The 20,232-nt window shown below is 35.8% G+C and overlaps 1 protein-coding gene across 6 annotated transcripts in view; it reads left to right on the plus strand.

The window, feature by feature from the left end:
- Osbpl9 (oxysterol binding protein like 9) overlaps positions 1–20,232 on the plus strand; it is a 141,634-nt gene that overhangs the window by 35,336 nt on the left and 86,066 nt on the right. For all 6 annotated transcript variants that reach the window (XM_013358926.4, XM_005326079.4, XM_005326081.5 and 3 more), the window contains one exon: positions 9,503–9,581. In XM_013358926.4, the coding sequence (XP_013214380.1) occupies positions 9,503–9,581 (79 nt within the window). The remainder of the gene's footprint in view (positions 1–9,502; positions 9,582–20,232) is intronic.

The raw sequence follows: 20,232 nt of genomic DNA on the forward strand, positions 1-20,232 counted from the left end.
GGATGATGATGATGATGATGATGATGATGATAACAACGATGACGAGGAGATGATATTAATGATGATGATAGATAATGCATCTAGATTTCAAATGAGCTTAATGAGTTATTACTGACTGCACCATTGATTTGCTTCTCCCCCATCCCATCCTGTACTCCAGGTGCACTATACCTTTTGTTCCCACACTCTGTGTGCTTATTCCTCATTGCTTGTGACAAATTTTTTTATTATATTGTGAATTTTCTGTACCCTCTTGCCTGGCAACTTCATCTTTTAAGAGACATTTCAAATGTTATTTCTGTTCAGACTTTCTGACCTACACCCTTTGAGCAAGTTTGGTGGCTCTTTTCCTCTACCTTTTTACATTTGTCACTTATAGTCATAAAGTACTTGTTGCAGAGTATTACATGTTAATTTGTCTCTTGTCCCCACTTGATAGTAAGTTCCTGTCCACTGTAACATTTGCTTGGCGCATAATAAATAAGCATTAAAAATATTATTAATTTTATATACTTATAAAAATGATGACTACATACTGGAGAATTTGCCTTTTCTATGGCTTATGTACAGAAAAACTGTAGGAATTACTTCAAATGAGATAATGCTGACTTCTTAAATGAGAAATATGAGCTAGTAGTTTGATAGATTTCTAAAAAAACAAAACAAAACACCCTTGTGGTTTTAGGCTACATGAAAGGAGAATGGGCTGGGAAAATGGGGGGAAAGAACCATAGGGGAAGTGCAGATCGGGGCCTGTTAGGTGAATTTCACATGTACTCCCATGGTAGAAGGATAAAAACAGGTTTCCCAAGTTGTTGCTAGGTAGTGTAAAACCCTTGAAACTTTGACTGTTGGTTACACAGTATTTGCCACTAGAGGGTACTGTTTCCTTGATGTAAGAAGGGAAAGTTGGTTGATGCTTAGGTTCTGAACTTACCCCGACCCCCATATTCTAGTCGGAAGCAAAATACTGACATTTTCAGGTAATATCTGCAAAATGGAGAAGTAACAACATTAACGAGTCAGTGTGAAGTAGAGGCAAGAATGTGGCATCTATGAAATAGTTCTGCCACTTTACTGTATGAATTCTGTCACTTCACTAGCTCTGTGACTTGGGCCAACTCTTGTGTTCAACTCCTTTTTTTTTTTTTAACTCTGTGAGATCAGGAGCGTTCAGGGTCATATGGCTGTAGACAGCAGCCTTTTTTTTTTTTTTTCCTTTATATCTCTGGAATGGGCATCATGCTATTTACTCATAGACTTATGCATTTCAAATTAATTAATATGTTAAAAACATATCCAACTGCAGTATTTGGGTCTTGGTAGGATCTTAATAAACAGTAGTCTCTGTTACAGTTAACAATACACAGTTGAACCTCAAATCCTGACAAACTCTATAAAGGGGTTTAGGAACCACCAAAGTAAGATGGATTATAATTCAACAAAATATTAATGTTATTAAGTCTTTGAAAACTATTATTTCACATGAAACTTAAAGTAACTCTCTTTTACTCAGAACTGTGAAATTAAGCACAAGTTGACCATTCCTTATCTGAAATGCTTGGGACCAGAAAGGGTTTCAGATGGACTTTTTTGGATTTTGGAATATTTCTATATATATAATGAGATACCTTGGAGAATGGACCTAAGTCTAAACATGAAATTCACTTTATGTTTCTCATATACCTTACCTACACAGCCTGAAGGTCATTTTATACAGCACTTTTAGTATGCCTGCATGTGAAGTCAGGTGTGGAATTTTTCATTTGCAGTGCCATGTTGGCACTCAAAAAAGTTTTGTATTTTGGAGCATTTTGGATTTCAGATTTTCAAATGAAGGATATTCAACCTATACCCCATTTACCTGTTGTGCTAGATATGAGTTGCCTGATTGTCCAATGGATGCATCATCTCTTTTCTTTTAGTTCATCACAAAAGAGGTCAGCAGTGTATCATAACAGATTATTAATAGTTTCTGCACTGACTTATGCTGAAACCTCATTCATTGTCTATGATATTCATATCACTTCCCATATCCTTAGTATTGAGATGCATCTAACAAAAAGTGACATCTTTGGATGTAGGAAGTTATTATTTTTAAAGTAATGTCTAACCTTAAGAATGTCCTCCTCTCCTCTTAAGTTTGTATCTTATAAGAAGTATTAGCAAGCTGGGCTCAGTGGTGCACACCTATAATCCCACTGGCTTGAGAGGCTGATACTGGAGAATTGCAAGTTCAGTGCCAGCCTTGGCAACTTATCGAGGCCCTAAGTAACTTAGTGAGATCCTGTCTCAAAAAAATAAAAAGGGCTGGGTATGTAGCTCATACCATAGCCCCTGGGTCAAATGCCCTGTACCCAAAAAACAAACACAGTTGTCATTTCACTGTGAAAAATTACTCCTGATTTTGGCTTTTCTTTTTAATTCAATAGCCCCCCCCCCCTTTTCCATCTCCATCTGTTTGCTATATATTTGACGTTTAAAATATCCTCCCTGGGGCTGGGGGTTGTGGCTTAGCAGTAGAGCGCTTGCCTTGCATGTGTGAGACCCTGGGTTCGATTCTCAGTGCTACATAAAAATAAATAAGTGAAGTAAAAGTATTGTGTCCAACTACAACTAAAAAATAAATATTAAAAAAATAAATTATCCTCCCTTAGCTTGGTGTGGTGGCACATGCCTGTAATCCCAGTGACTTGAGAGTCTGAGGCTGGAGGATTGCAAGTTTGAGGCAAGCATGAGCAATTTAATTGAGGCTCTAAGCAACTTAGCAAGATTCTGTCTCAAAATTAAAAGGGCTGTGGATGTGGCTCAGTTTTTGAGTGCCTCTGGGTTCAATTTTCAGTACCCAGCATATACACCCCCTCCCCCTCAAAAAAACCCACAGAAAATGTCCTCCTTTGGACAATACATAGATAGATACCTATTTAATCTCTGTGATTAGTACATAAATGTCATTATTTTTGAATGATTATACTATTTCATAATTATAAATTAAAAGTTAAATAAAAGAAAGTGATGGAAAATATATATAAAGAAAATGCTGGGCTGGGGATGTGGCTCAAGTGGTAGCACACTCGCCTGGCATGCGGGCGGCCTGGGTTCGATCCTCAGCACCACATACCAACAAAGATGTTATGTCCGCCGAGAACTAAAAAATAAAAAAATATTAAAAAAAAGAAAAGAAAATTTGCTAACTATGGCAAAGCTGAGAAACAGCATTAATATTCAACATAAAAGAGCTTAAGAAAAAAATTAAAATTGTTACAGAAAAAGAGAATACCAGAGGCCCAGTATGGTATAGATAATGTTCTTTGACAAGAACAGAAATAAATTAGAAATCCCTTAACAAAAGAGCAGCCACCTGCCCCCTGACATATATACTTCTAAATAATTCATCAGTGAAAATAGAAAACATAATGGAGATTGTGAAATATTTAAACCTGAATGATAATAAAGGGACCATGTGGTAAAACCACATCTAAAGAAGTCTATGATTTATAATCTTGATGAATGTATTATAAAATGGAGATTAAAAATTAATGGGCTAAGCATACTTTAAAAAAATTAGAAGATAGAAGAAATTAGAAGAAAAAAACCAAGTGGAATACATTAATGAAATGGGAGATAAGTGTTAGAGAGCATCAATAAACTGAAAGCTCATTCTGTGTAAAAGGATAATGAAATCAACCCTTAGATTATTTGGAGAAATAAAAGCAGAGGTGTAAATAAGCAATATTAAGAATGAAAAAGAGAAATGCACATATATAGTAGAGATGAAAATTGTCAGTGAGTTACTATGAAAATCTTTTGTCAATAAATTTGCAAAAGCTTATGTGAAAACAGATGATTTCCTTGAAAAGTAAACATCACCAGAATTAACTCAAGATGAAATTGGAAACTTAAATAATACCAGACCATTAAAGAATCTACTCACAAAAAAGTACCAACTTTTAACCAAAGCTTCTAGGAACAGATAAGCCTACTATTAGAAATAAGGGAGGATGGGTGCTGGGGTTGTGGCTCAGTGGTAGAGTACTTGCCTAGCATTTTTAAGGTACTGGGTTCCATCCTTGACACTACATAAAAATAAATAAGTAAATAAATAAAGTATTGTGTCCATCTATAACTAAAAAAATCAAAGGAATAAAAAGGAAATAAGGGAGGATTCTCCAGAATAGAGAGAGTCTTCAATTTTATAAAGGTGATGTAACCTTAGTATAAAAATCATGCAAAAGACAGTTTTTTTCCCCCTTTGCTGATTCTGGGGATTGAACCCCCAGCAAGATGGAGGTGCCTGCTTTTGCTGTTTCTTCACAGTATTATCCTCTGTAGGTCCTCGTGAATGCTGTAAAATCAGAATGAAAAAGTTAAAAAAAAAACGTGGTATGGAAATAACATGAAGAGTTTGGTGCAGCAAGAGGAAGGGTGTGCAATGCAGGAGTGAATGAAAGGTTAAGGCCTGGCCAGTTTCTAAGAGGCTTCTCCCTGAGAAGCCATGAGAGGGGAGTTGGATAGTGGGAGATGCAGGGTTTTGCTTTTGTTTCACAAGTTGTGGGGAATTGATCTGGAAGAATGATATAAAAAGTAAAATTACTTGGTATTTGTGTGGAAATGTTGAGAATGAGGACATGTTGGATCTCTGTGAAGTAGGGAGAAAGGAAGGCCGGGGTGGTGGGGGTGACAATGGAAAGGTTGGTTGGACTGCCAAATTTTGAACAGTCTTGAATGTCATTAGGAGATAATGTTGACTTTATTAGTTTGTGGGGAGACAAAGTTTTAAACATGTGGGGTTCTCTCTCTCTTTTTTTTAAATAGTTGTACAAATAGATAATTTTAAAAATATTTATTCTTAAGTTTTAGGTGAACACAATATTTGTATTTTACATTTATGTGGTGCTGAGGATCGAACCTAATGCCTTGTGCATGCTAGGCAGGCACTCTAACACTGAGCCACAACCCTAGCCCACATGTGGGTCTCTTGTAACTGTTGGTGCTTTAGAAATATTTCTCTTGAGATAGCAAAGGCTGCAGATTAGTAGGTGGCCAGATTTACTGGCCTCAGTGGTTCATGCCCGAAATCCTGATTACTCTGGAGGCTAAGACAGGAGAATTCCAAGTTAGAGGCCAGACCTTGTCTCAAAATTAAATAAAAAGGGTAGGAATGTTGCTTAGTGGTGGCCAGACTGAAAGCAGTCAAATTGCATTATGGTGAAAGCCTGTTTTATAGCCATCCTGAAAGAGCCAATCTTAAATGATGAAAGCCTGAAATAAAATAGTTGATGAACAATAGTTCAGAGGTGGAATGGGCATATCTTGTGGTGATGGAATGAGGGAGAATTTGAATAGACCTTGGAGATTTCTATCTGAGTTGATTAGGTGACTAGTAAGCTTACATTAACTTGAGAGAAAGAACAGGCATTTGGGAATGAGTTAACAACAGCTTAGTTGAGATATAATTCACATATCATACAATACACACATTTAAAGTATGCAGTTAATGTTGACAACATTTTCAGATTTTTTAAAACGACTGTCACAGTCAATTTTAGAAATTTTCATCATCCCATAAAGAAACCCAGTACCCATCAGCATTCACCATTGCACCACCTCCTCTAGCCTGAAGCGACCATTAATCAACTTGCAGTCTTTATGAATTTTCCCCTTCTGGATATTTTCTTTCTTTTTTTGTCGGGAAGGCAGGGTGAGCACTGGGGATTAAACCCAGGAGTTACATCCACAGTTCTTTTTATTTTTTTTATTTTGAGACAGGCTCTTGCTAAGTTGCTAAGGCTGGCTTTGAATTTATAACTTGTGTTCTTCCTGCCTTAGTCTCCCGAGATGCTGTATTTACAGGCATGAGCCACTGTGCCCAGCTCTTTTGGATATTTCCTATATATATAATCACATAACACTTGGTCCTAAGTGACTAGGTTCTTTCTCTTAACATAATGTTTTCAAGGTTCACCCATGAGATCACTTGTGTTATACTCATTTCTGCATTTTATGTCCTGTACTAGAGGCAGGGACTGTTGTTTTGTATTTCAAAGCTGTGCTGTTATGGTTTAGATATGAAGTATCCTCCAACAAAAGCTTATGTGTGATACAATGCAAGGAAGTTTAGAGGTGAAATGATTGGGTTGTGAGTTTTAATCTAATCAGTGCATTCATCCCCTAATAGGGATTAACTGTGTGATAACTATAGGCAGGTAGGATGTGGTTGGATGAGGTGGGTCATTGAGGGGGATGTATTTTTGGGGTATATATTTTGTCTGTGGTGAGGGGAGTCTGTCTCTGTTTCTTGATGGCCATGTCCTGCTTTCTTCCACCACATTCTTCCTCGATGATGTTCTGCATCACCTTGGGCCCAGAGCAATGGAGCTAGTTCTGTGTGAACTAAGGCCTTGGAAGCTGTGAGCCCCCAAATTAACTTTTCCTCCTTAAAATTGTTCTTGTCAGTTCTTTTGGTGACAACAGTGAAAAAGCTGACTAAAACATGTATCTAGCATATATTTTTGTGTTTAGTTATTAAGTACTAGTATATTTTGTATTTATACTCAGAAAACAGTTGATGTATGATAACTTAGAAGGTTAACTCAGTTAAGCACAAAATTAGGTTAACCAGAATAAACTGCTTACATGCTTCTCCACTGAGGTATGTCTATATTTGCTGTCATGGAATAAGTAGGTACTATGCCTATCCAGTCCTAGTTCTGCCATTAGTTCTCCTTTTTTAAAAAAATTCTTTTTAGATATACATAACTGTAGAGTGTATTTTGATATATTATACATATATGGAGTAAATTTATTGTAATTAGGATTCTATTGTTATGGTTGTACATGATGTGCAGTTACATTGGTTATGTATTTATACATGAGGAGAGGAAAGATATGTCCAATTAATTCTCTTTCCTATTCCCATCCCCAGCCCTCCTTCATTCCCCTTTGTCTAATCCAATGGACTTCTGTTCTTCCCCTCTCTAACCTCCTTTGTTGTGGGTTAGTATGCACATACCAGAGAGAACATCTGGCTTGTGGTTTTTTTGGGACTGGCTTATTTCATTTAGCGTGATATTCTTCAGTTTCATCCATTTACTGGCAAATGCCATAATTTCATTCTTCTTTATGGTTAAGTAATATTCCAATGTGTATATATGCCACATTTTCTTTATCCATTCTTCTGTTGGAGGTCATCCCGGTTGGTTCCATAGTTTGGCTATTGTGAATTGAGCTCTTGTGAACATTGATGTGGCTGTATCACTGTAGTATGCTGATTTTAAGTTCTTTGGGTATAGACCGAGGAGTGGGATAATTGGATCAAATGGTTGTTCCATTACAAGTTTTCTAAGGAATCTCCATACTATTCTCCACAGTTTTTGCACTAATTTGCATTCCCACCAGCAACATATGAGTGAACCTTTTTCCCCCATATCCTTGCTAATGTTTATTGTTACTTATATTCTTGATAATAATTGCCATTCTGACTGGAGTGAGATAGAATCTAAGCATAGTTCTAATTGCTAGAGACATGGAACATTTTTTTCATATATTTTTTGACCCATTTGTATTTCTTCTTCTGTGAAGTGCCTTTGCCCATTTATTGATTGCATTATTTGGTTTTTTTGACATTAAGTTTTGAGTTCTTTGTATTTCCTGGAGATTAATTTGCCATTAATTCTTTGTATGACTTTGGGTAAGTCCTGATACTCTCTGGAGATATTTTCCTTACCTGAAAATAGGAGTAAAATTTCCTTCCCAATCTTAAACTGAGGAATGAGGAATATAATTCCCATGGATGGAACTGTATAGAGGTGAGGTTCATTCAGATGGCCTCTGGGAATAAATGAATAAATATTTTATTCTGTTACCAAATATTCCTGGGACAAAAGTAGTCTCCACATGTAGCTTTTTTTTCCCAAGTGGCATTTTTTTTTTCCTCTTGAACCTTTTCAATTCTCATTTTCAAAGTCTCTGATTTTCTTTGGTATATGGTTTCTCTTGTCACCCGCTTGGGGCATTTGACATATCCCATGCTCTCTAGTCTGGAATACTATACTCATTTCTTAAGGACATTTACCTATTGACCTGTTGACTCCTTATTTTACATAATTTCCTGTTTCTTTCCTTAATTCCTGTTGTCTTAACATAATTCATATAGTTAGGTTGTGTTTAAATTCTTTATTTTTTTATATTTAAACACAACCTATCTATCCCAAACAATTTAAAGTAAGTGAATTTTTTTTTTTTTTTTTTGTGCAGTGGATGTTGGGGGCTGAACCTTGGGCCTCTCACATGCTAGGCAAGTGCTCTCCCATTGAGCTATATCCCCAGATCTCCAAAATAAACAACTTATAAACATAGTTCCCTTTCCCATCATTTGTAGAGTTGTTCATTCTTTTCTTTAGTAAACATATACATGTAAATATGTATTTTTTAAAATCAAGGATTAATTGAATTTTAAAAACAAATACAAGCTATCAGTATATTCTGAAATTGCCAGTACACCTGTGGTACAGTTGTCAAGTGAAAGATATCTTTAAAACTTGGTGGTCACAAGTTAAAGAAAAACAAAAACAAAAATTAAAACCATTTCACACAAAAGAAGGGAATAATATGAAAATAGCTCAAGAAATACAATAATGAGCAAAAATATATGGGGAAGGAGGAACATGTACTTTTGACTTCACTGAGAAACCAAGAGGAGACTCCTCTACCTAAATGTGTACTTTAGTGCCATGTGTCAAAATAAATACCCAGTGTCTTGGGAGGCTGAGGCAGAAGGATTTCAAGTTTCAGCTGCAGCAACTTAGCAAGACTCTCAGCAACTTGGAGAATCCCTGTCTCAAAAAATAAAAAGGACTGGGGTTGTAGCTCAGTGGTAAGGCATTTCTGGGTTCAATCCCCAGTACCAATAAATAAATAAATAGCCCTAGATTTTCAAGACCTCATAGCAGTTCTGTTGGGGGAAGCAGACATATAAACAGATAATCACAATACAGTGTGAAAACTGCCACAGCAGAGCAGTGTTCAAGTGGATATGAGAGCATCTGGAAAAAGGGATTGGTGTTTGAAGCAAATGTCATCTGGCATTTCTTTACTAACAAGCATAACACAGAAGCAGCCTGATGAAGAACAACTGCCTTCTTTGAGCCTCACAACAACCTGGGGAGGTGTAGGTTTCTGACTCACATTTTAGTGAGCAATTTAAAGCTTAGAAAGACTGTATGGCTGGTTCTTAGACACAGCTTCTGTGTGTCTCCCCTCCCCCTCCCACTAGGAGCATGCCCCTATGCAGGGCATAGAAAGTGTCTGTGCAGGGCAATAGACTTGTGTTGCCAGCCCCTTTCCTTTGCATCTCCCTCCTTCAGCAAAACTCGAGTCTCAGCTTTTCTATCTAGCCTGCTTCCAGTGTCCTCCGGGCATTGAGTATTCCAGGGCTGTAGCAGTAGTGAATATTGCTGATGTCATTGTTTGCCTTATTGGGATTTTGCTCTTTGTTTCACAGGGAGCTGTGATTGGTATAGACGATGAGGACGACAGCACCTTCACAATAACTGTTGATCAGAAAACCTTCCATTTCCAGGGTGAGCTGAAAGAAGAGATTCTTTCTCTTCATAGTCCCAACTGCTTCTTTCCTTCTCTTTTGGGTTGTTTGCTGAATGACTTGAATGGTTTTGCAACTGATCCTGCATGAACGAGTGCACAGGAACGTTCTGGATGAAGTGGTACTGCAGGTTAGGCAGGGATTTGTATCTGCAGTGGAAACAGATCTATTTGAATCGACTGTGGACTGGCGGCAATTGGAGATTAAAAATTTAAAGGATAAAAATCAGAAAAAAGAGTAATGGGCTGCTGCTGCTGCTGGCTTGTGTTTACAGAAGGTTGCTGATCTTCTTTATCAAGGAGTGTGATTCTGCTTCTGCATGAAGAGTCTAAAGACTGATTGTGAAGGTTGCAGTGTTTGTCCATGTTAAACTCAAAATGTAAATTAAATTGAAGCTGGCGGCAACCTTTGGCTTTAAGGTTTTGCTCTGCTTCAAGAAGTACAAGTTTGCATTCATTTCATCTGCATTTCTGTGTCTGTATGCCAGCCACCATTTCTCTGCTATTATCCTTTTTATAGTTAATAACACCAATGCCATCTGCCACTGCTATGTTTCGGCATTGCATGCTATGGTTCACCGGTAGAAAGGGTAAGGTACTGTATGATCATTCTCATTTCATCTTGCTTTGAAAGCTCTAAACCTGCAAATAAAAGTCAATTTTTATGATCTGTGCTAATGCATCTCTTCCATTAGGAGTACTTATTAGTTTTGGTACTAATATTTGTTGTTTTCTCTATCCAAATTAAACTCTTATTTTATGTTTAAAACAGTCCAAGAAACTTAGAAATGGAAAGATTTGGAGATGTTAGCACTTTCTCTGAGCTACAAGTGATAATACACTGTTATAAATGTTGGGTATACCAAGATGAATAAATATTAAATAAATTTATAGTTTAAAAATGTTTTGGTTAGGAAGTCTAATAGTGATCAGATATACAATATGAGGTCTGCAGGCAGCTATTGTCCTTCTGTGATAGGATGCTATATTGAGGGTGTTTTTCTTCATTGTCTTGTTTGAGAAATTGACACAGAAAAATATGCTGCTTATATACAATAAAAACAAACCAATGTACTCAGTAGTGATATCTTTAATGCTTTCTCCTGTTTATCCTTAAAATATTTACTGTTTGGTAAACTTATTTTATTCAGAGCTGTTAAATAATTAAATAATATTGCTTTCCTGAATTTTTCCTCTACATTTAAATTCATAAAGCAGTTTTAATTGTATTATGAAAACCCAGTCTTTATTTTTAGGTTAAGTATGTAAAAGCTGCTTATAAACCGAAGCAGATAATTTCCACACACTGGAACTCTTTACTTGAATGAAGTTGAATAATGCTTTTCAAGCAAGAGCTGCAGACGTAGGTAAAAGCTGCAATATGGAATTTTCTCCTCTGCATTTACTAAAGAGGCACCTCCTTTGGACTCCCAAGAACCTGTGTTTGCTTGTTTAAAGGAGAAGTGACTTGAATCTCTAGAGCAAAGGCACCTCTATCTTCTTATTTATTTTTAAATTATTTATGCTAAACTGATCTACACTTTAACACTCTCATATTGATGTGACTTGCTTATAAAACAAGATATTCCTTAATGGATTGTTTAAATGATAAAGATAAATAAGAGTTATGTATATTTTAAAAATGAATTCTTAGTTCTGAGACTGTCAGACTGATTATTTTCTACTTAATAGTAATAGGAGTTTTAGGCAACATGAGTCTAGCTTTTGCAAAGAACTCAGTAGTAAGGCAATATTTATTTTTTTTTGGCAGTAATGAGAGATATTTCACATTTATTGCTCATGAGAAAATCTCTACAAATTTTTAAAAGTTTCTCAATGTCTTATCTTAAATTCTTTAATAAGAAGTGAAAGCAAATTTTGGCTGATATGCATTAACATGTTTAAATATGCTAGAGTTTTTATTTATTTAATTTATGTGTGTGTGTGTGTGTGTGTGTGATGTTAGGGATTGAACCCAGGGCCCTATGCATGGTAGACAGGTACTCTACAATTAAGCTACCTGCCAAGTCCAGTTTTTATTTAAAATGCCAGGATTTTTAAAACTAAATGATGAGAGCTGGGGTTGTGGCTCAGTGATAGAGTGGTTGCCTAGCGTGGGTGAGGCACTGGGTTTGATCCTCAGCACCATATAAAAATAACTAAATAAAAATAAAGGCATTGTGTCCACCTACAACTAAAAAAATATTTAAAAATTTAAAAAATAATGCATTTATAAAACCCACTCTACTGTCAGTTATTAAAAGGGAAAGTTAAGGATACATTTATTTTATGCATGCAACATCTATTGGTCTAAAATTAATCTATAAAACATTAATCTGTAAAAATATAAAACTCCTTGCCCTCTTGGGCTATCCATTCTAGTAGAGAGAAAGCCAGTATATAAGATATTAGTACAATATAAGGGAGTGATAAGGCCTGAGTTGGGGGAATAAAGCAGGAAAAGAGAAAATGAAATAGGAGTGTGTGTGTGTGTGTGTGTGGAAATTTTAGATAGGGTGGTCAGGAAAAGACTCACCGAAATAGTGACTTTTGGTAAAAGAGCTGAAGAAAATGAGGGGAAAATGACTGTGTTGAGGAATGAGGTGGGTAGGCACATCACTCAGGCCAAGGGAGTAATATGTATGAAAGAGCCTTCCTGCCATATTTAAAGGACAGCAAGGAGGTTGGCTGAGATGGAATATGGATAGCCTTTGAGGAGACTAGAGGGAGATGAGATCCAAGAGGTAACAGGAGCCCAACTGTGTGAGGTTTTTATAAGAACCTTGAATTTTACTGAGATGAAAGGCCATTAGAGGATTTTGAGCAGAGGAGTGACATGATGTGACTCATGGTTTTTCTTTTTTTAAATATCTTTATTTTTATTTGTTTATTTTTGTGTGGTGCTGGGGAGTGAACCCAGGGCCTCACATATGAGAGGCAAGCATTCTACCACTGAGCTACAACCCCAGCCTGTGACTCATGTTTTAAAAGGATCATTCTGGCCACTCTGTTGAAAATAATATGCAAAGACAAAGATAGAAGAAGAGGAAGTATTTTGGAGGCGTTGAACCTAGAAGAGAGAGTGTGATAGTTCCCATGTGATAGCAGTAGGGGTAGGGAGGCAATGAGAAGTGGTCAAATTGTGTGTGTGTTAATCAACCTTAGTGAGCTATAATTAACCTAAAATAAAATGTACACATTATATAGTTCAGTGAGTTTTGACAAATTTATTTACTCCTAACTACCATCACTATGAAGATATAGAACACTTCCATCACTCCAAAAGATTGTTTGAATGCCCCTTTTGGTCAGTCCCCACTCCCAACCCCTATCCCCCGACAGCCACTGATCTGCTTTCTATCAGTATAGTTTAGCTTGTTTCCTAGATGGAATCATATAATGTGTCTCTCTTTTAGTTCAGTATAATGTTTGCTGCATATATTTGCAGTTCCTTTCATTTTGCATGTGATAGAAAGAAAAGTTGACACCAAGATTTTTGGTTTGAGTTGCCGTTAACTGAAGGTGGAGGATTGAAGGATGTAATAGTTTGGAGAGGGGGAATGTGGGCACCAGGAGCTTAGCTTTAGACATGTTTATTAAACAAGTTTTAGAAGTCCACCCAGTTGCCAAATGGAGATGTCAAGTAGGCAGTTGGAGTGTGGAGTTCAGGGGGAAAGTTTGGGCTGGAGTAATAAATCTGGGGACTCATTGGCACATGGTACATGGGTGGTATTTATAGTCATGAGAATTTGGGAATAAGTGTAGAAGGAAAGATTTAAGTACTGAGCCCGGGTCTTGAACATTTACACAGAGGGTATTAAGATGAGTCAGAATTAGCAAAAGGGATTGAGAATAAAGGAGGAAGAAAACCCAAGTGAATGTGATACCATGGAAGCCAAGGGAGAAAATGTTTCTAGGAGGAGAGGTAGATCAGCAACTAAGTCAAATGCTGCTGGCAGACCAGGTAAGATGAGGACACAGAAATTATCCCAGGATTTAATAATGAAACTTTGAGAAGAGCAATTTTAAGATAGGAGTATAGACATTGCTTTCAAGTTCTGCTCTAAAGGGAAGGTGAGAAATATAGCAGTAGCTGGAGGGGGAAGTGGGTGCAAGTGAATTTTTTTTTTTTTTTTTTAGGATAAGAAAAATAATAGCATGTTCCTGTGTTGTTGGCAGAAATTCAGTAAAGAGGGAAAAATTGATGATGTGGGAAAGAAAAATGGCTAATTGTTGGATCAGTGTCCTGGAGAAGGCGGGTAGTTAGTTATCTAAGGCATTGCCATTGGCTAGAAGAGTTCATAATAAAATAACTTTGAGTGTTAATGGGACCTCAAATGAATTAAAGTAATGGTAATGGGGGAAGGCAAAGGGAGAAGATTTGAGATTCTTAGGAAGTAAATCACTAGGAACTGGGAAATGGGAGATAAGAGAATTAAGAGTAGCAACTGTGATGTTCTTGGCTCGACTTAACTCTTGGATGTTGTAAACATCTGAAATAGAGAATCCAGAAGAACAGAGGTGGCGAGGGGTCCTCTTATATTTGAGGACACAAATGATGATAATTGAAGCTGAGTCTGAGCTACAAGTGGAGATTTGTTATCATCAGCTTATTACTGGTAGATGGAACTAGAAGTTGAAAATTTGAATGTCCAAGAGTGGGGCAGGTAAGTAAATGAGTGAAGGGTGAAGCTGGATAATGATTAGCAATTTCAGGCTGGAGTTGTAGTTCAATGGTACAGTTCTTGCCTAGCCATGTGTGAGGCACTGGGTCAAGCCTAGCACCACATATAGATAAATAAAATAAAGGGATTCTGTCTATCTAAAACTACAAATAGTGTTGATACCTGTTCGGGTATATAGATATTAATCATTATAACATTTTATTTGAAGGTAAATTTAATGAATTTTTTTTGCCAGTCAGGTGCAGTGTGATGTGATGTGAAATATTCAGATTTAGTCTCTAGATGTAAAACTACTTTTTATTTGTCAAAAATTATGGGTAAACTTTGACTTTGGTTTCAACCTTTGGTTGAAACCATGGTAGTAGTGAGCTTCATGGGCCTACCTTCAAACAAAGTGCATCTATGGGCTAGATAAAACCTTTGGATTTTTCAACCTTTGGTAGAAACCATGGTAGTAGTGAGTATGAGTCATCTGGGAGATCAAAGTGAGACGAGAGAGCTGGGGATTAAACCTTGGATCACACTGGGATGGAACTGCCAGCAGGCTCAGAGGGATGATCAGAGAAGGTAGGATGAAAGCTCTTAGTTTCAACCATTTGAAATTACATTTTTTGTAGATCAAAAGTAGTCTCTCATCAGCAGTTCATGTAGCTTAACATAATATAGTTCATACCAGTGATGAGGAAAAAAAATTCAGTTAAATTTTACCTTCAAATAAAATTGTATGTATTTAATGATTTAATATATATAATGATTCATAACAGTTTTTTAAAATTTTTTTGGTAGTTTTAGATAGACAGAATCCCTTTACTTTATTTGTTTATTTTTATGTGGTGCTAAGGATTGAACCCAGTGCCTCACACATGCTAGGCAAGCACTCTGCCACGTGCTACAGCCCCAGCCCGCATAGTATATTGGAATGATGATAATGATAGTGAATATTTATTGAATGTTTATTTTATACTAGGTACTTCTCAGGGTTTTTTTTGTTTTTGTTTTTTGGTAACGGGGATTGAATTCAGGGTCACTCGACTACTGAGCCACATCTTCAGCCTTATTTGTATTTTATTTAAAGACAAGGTCTCACTGAGTTACTTAGTGCCTTGCTATTGCTGAGATTGGCTTTGAACTCACAATCTCCTGCTTCAGCCTCCCCAGCAGTTGGGATTTTTTTACAGGTGTGCACCACTGCTCCTGGTAGTTTTTTTTGTTGTGCTGGGAATCAAACCTAGTCTCAAACTTGCTTGGCAAGCGCTCTACCACTGAGGTTTATCGTCAGCCCTCTATTTAGTTTTATCTTTATTAAACTATGCAGTTCTTGCAACTTTATGAAGTAGGTACTATTATTTTTTTTATTTTATAAATAAGGAAACTGGTCACAAACAGAGTCATAAGGCAGAACTGGAATTTGAACACCACATTTGTACTTTATAGCCATTCTCTCTTAGTTGTTACAGAATTATTTTAGAGATTTGTCAACTAGCTGATAATGACTTATCATTTTATCAAAAAAGAAATTTTAAATCAATCCACTTAATGCAATTTTAAAATATGGTGATTTTAATGTTCTGCATGTTCCATTACTTAGTAGAGATAGTAACAATAACAGTGGTGGTAACAATAGCTACTACTACTACATCTAAATATTTATTATGAACCACTAACTGTTTAACTGACAACATACATCACTTACAAAATTACTAAACTCCATAACTTTGAGATTGTTTCACTTCTAGTTACTTTTTTTAGTTATACATGATAGTAGAAATGTATTTTGAATATATATATATATATATATATATATATACAGTATAACTTCCCATTCTTATGGTTGGTTATATATGATGTGGAGTTAAACTGGACGTGTATTCATATATGAACATAGGAAAGTTATGATTGATGACTTCTAGTTTTAGAGTTGAAGAAACTGAATCTCAGGGAAGTTCAGTGGCAGAGCCAGAATCAGTGCCCAAGGCAATCTAGATCAGTGGTTCTCAAAGTATGGTTCCAGACCAGGAGGTCAACATCATGTGGGAACTTATTAGAAATGCATGTTCTTGCCCTCTCCACCTCCATTGCTTAGTCAGAAACTCTGGGAATGGGCTGTCTCTAGTGATTCAGGTGTGTATTAAAGTTTGACAACTGTGGGTCAGGAGTCAGAGGTTTCACATACTATTCCACTTTTCTTTTTTAACAATCTTATACATTGGATAGAATTACTCTTAATTTATAGATAAGAGAAGTGAGACATTCTCACTTCTTAGATTGTTTCTTGCTGTGATCTAGCCATCAGCAAACCTGGTATGTGAAAAATCTGAACTTTTTAAAGATGAGAATTATGGATATGTATGTCATTAGTTCTTCATAAAATAATCCTTTGCTTTCAAGGCACTTACTGAGGACTTCCTTTATGGAGTATACTCTCCAAAATAATTTCTTGTATGAAATTTGTTAACAATGTATTTGTGCATACTTTAGAGTAGCAATTTGCTAAGACAAAATGTAGCATGTTTAGACATTAAAAAGGTGCTTAAATGTGAAGAACTTTGAGGAACTATATAAGTCTTAGTAGTACAAAGTTAAGACTGTGGTGTTTCTGATAACCAGTCTTTTCAACCCTCTGTTAGAGCTTCCTTATTTATTAAAATGCAGAATTACTACAAATGATGCAATGGTTAATGTTATGGTGAAGGAAAGTGTTTAATTTAGAAAGGTTATATTGATCAAGTGTATTAGGATGTCGCTGCTCCCACTGCATTAACATCAATCAGCTCAGCATGGTATGTCTGCATCATTAATCATTTAGAAGAATAGACAGTAAATCATTAGACTAAAACATAGTTGTGGGCTTAAATGTCTTCTATTTTAAAAATAAGCATCTCAGCATTATAACTCACAAGCAGATGCAATTATCTTCACTTTAACTATTGACTTAAAAAATTTCCTGCAGAGGAAATTTTTGATAATCTACCCCCCCAAAAAAATCATTTATAGACATGTAAAGGAAGTAAGTTGTAATTAATTCTCTAATTAGATGCTATTATTTCAATGGGTGTTAAGTGGGGAAACACTATTAGATTCATGAATCAGGAGTTTGTTATATTACTGTAGGAGGGCTGGGTCTAACTGGTGTGCCTTTTTCTTAAAAAAAAATTTTTTTACTTGTAAATGGACACAATACCTTTATTTTATTTATTTATTTTATGTGGTGCTGAGGATTGAACCCAGTGCCTCACACATGCTGGGCAAGCACTCTACCACTGAGCTATGACTCCAGCCCATGCCTTTCTTCTTAATTTGCTCTGCTCAAGGTCTTCCCTAAGTATTTGAAATTATAATCTTCTCAGGTTTAATTATGGATTGCTTGGCTTAGTGAGTAGATAGGATTAGAGAGGATGTTTTATTTTTATTAGTAATTTATATATGTATTATTTTAAATATTTTTTTGTTATACATGGATGCAGTATATTTATTCTGGGAAAATATAGAATAGTATAAAGATGATACTAATAATCACTCCTGGTCCTGCCACCTGAAGATAATTGTTACTAACATGCTTGTATATTTCTTTCTAATTCTTTAGTTGTTTATTTGTATGATTTTATAAGAGTAAGTCATTCCATGTAAATAAAGTTATCTAGCTTTCCAATTTTAAATATTATATTGTGACCATATACCCACTATAGTAAATATTCTAAAAAACATGATTTTCAATGTTATATAATATTCTACTATGTGAATAATCATATTTAGCCACTGATTAGTGTTGTACAAGTTTTTCTCTATTTTAAATAATTCCATGTTGAATATCTTTGTACATAGGTCTTTAACCAAATGTCTGTTTTGTTTAGGATGAATATTCATTAAAGAATTTGTCAGAATAAAAGATATAGGTATTTTTAGTATTTCTGAAACAATATTCAGTTTTTTTTGTGTGAGTGTATTTGTGTGTGTGTGTGTGTGTGTGTGTGTGTGTGTGTGTGGGTGGGTGGGTGGTATTAGAAATTGAATGCAGGGCCTGGAGCTGCTAGCATGTGCTCTACCACTGAGCTATGTCACAGCCCTTTAAAAAATTTTTTTTTGAAACAAGATATTTCAGCATTGCCCTGGCTGGTCTCAAACTTGGGATCTCTTGCCTGAGCTTCTCAGCTGGGGTTTCAGGCCTTTGCTACTGTCCTGGCTTCTCAATTACTTTTAAGATGATTTATGTTGATTTATACTCCTTTCTGCTTTATCATATCCCTCATCAGCACTTAGTATTACAATTTTTAAAAGTATATCAACTCAGGGTCCTCCACCCCCTCACCAAAATATATTTCAGTATGTTAATTTCTTATTTGGTGACTTACTCATTTCCTGGTTGTTTTCATTATTGTTAGAGTGTTTCTCTTTTTTCTTATATCCTTTGGAAAGGTAATTATCCTGTTATCTGAGAAATTGCTGAAATATATCGTTATCTTTTTTCAGTTTGGAACACACATTCACAGTTTGAAGAGTAAATGAAGATGCATAATGAAAAACTACTTTTGTGTATAATGTGTGTCTGAAAATGTGGATTAAAGTCAACTATGTTGAACAGTGACTTGAATGGTTATAGGAGGCTATATTCTTGCCATATATTATAAAGTTCTTATATTATAAAGTTCTTTACCTTGCCTTTTAGATATAATATTACTCATAGATTTTATCCCTTAACCTTCAAAAATGAACATTTGGGCAATCACCTCAAGTTTAATCAGACAGATTCTAAAGTATCTCATTGATGAAGATTTTGTTTTCAGCATGCCTAATGATTTCTCCATTATGTTTATAAAACATCTCTTTTTTGTCATTCCTATTGGCATTTTAATTTTTTTGTTTTTTTATTAATTGAAAAATATGGTAGGATGCAGAATATATTCAGATAGTTGTATGATCATAGCTCTTCAAATGGAGATGATGATGTGTTGTAATTATAAATCCTGGCAGCTTTGCAAGATGTGATGACACAAAATGTCCCTTTGTTTCTATAAGAAAAATCAGACTGGGGTATAACTCAGTGGTAAAGTCCTAGCCTAGCATATTTGGGGGCCTGGGTTCGACCCCTAGAACATTCACCGCCAAATGCCAATTTTTCTGTGACGAGTCAGTATACAAGAAAAGTGCACATTTTATGAAATTTGAGTAGTTAAGTACTGTATATGTAAGATCTCATACCCCAACAATCTTTAGGAGCATGAAACTACTTGAGGGACATTTAATCTTTAAAGTGAATGTACTTGAATATAGGAATTCACTTAAGGGAATGATAAACCAAGCGCAGTGATGAGACAGAAGAAAGTAAAGTTGCTATCGTTGAAGAAGAGGGTTGAGGGCCTGCAGTCCTGCCCCTTGGTAGTGCCTAGACACTGATAGAAAATACCAGTATTTTCTTTATTTCAGCCATTCATTCCTTTAGCTCATTTATTTTTAAATCAAATACTTGAGTGCTTATTGTAATACTGGGCGCCAGGCTAGATTCTGAGAATAATGGAATGAGCAAAGTTCCAATCTTAAGAACTTTACAATTTGAAAGGCATTGTTCCAGAGGAGGCTTCCTGGTTGCACAAAATATTAGGTAGTTCTTGGATCCCCTCATTAAATAATCCTGAGTGTTAAAGCTCTAGTAATTCTGATAATGCCTGGACTACACTGACCTTATTTTTTATTTTAAACTGCCAACTAACTGCTGAACTCTCCAAAGAAATACTTAGCTCTGCCAAGGTTGTCTTTGTCTTTTAACCTTTTCATTCTTTCTTGGACATGCAGTTTATGAATGTTCATTCCCATAATCAGGATGCTTTTATCAATTGTACTCCTCACCTAACGTCAGTTCAACATATGAAATAAAGTTGTGTTTTAGCATCGTATTTTATTTTTTTTAAATTTTTTTTTGTTGTAGGTAGACAAGACCTTTATTTTATTTATT

This window comes from Ictidomys tridecemlineatus, chromosome 11 (genome assembly GCF_052094955.1).
Source record: "Ictidomys tridecemlineatus isolate mIctTri1 chromosome 11, mIctTri1.hap1, whole genome shotgun sequence".
Classification (NCBI taxonomy): Eukaryota; Metazoa; Chordata; class Mammalia; order Rodentia; family Sciuridae; genus Ictidomys; species Ictidomys tridecemlineatus.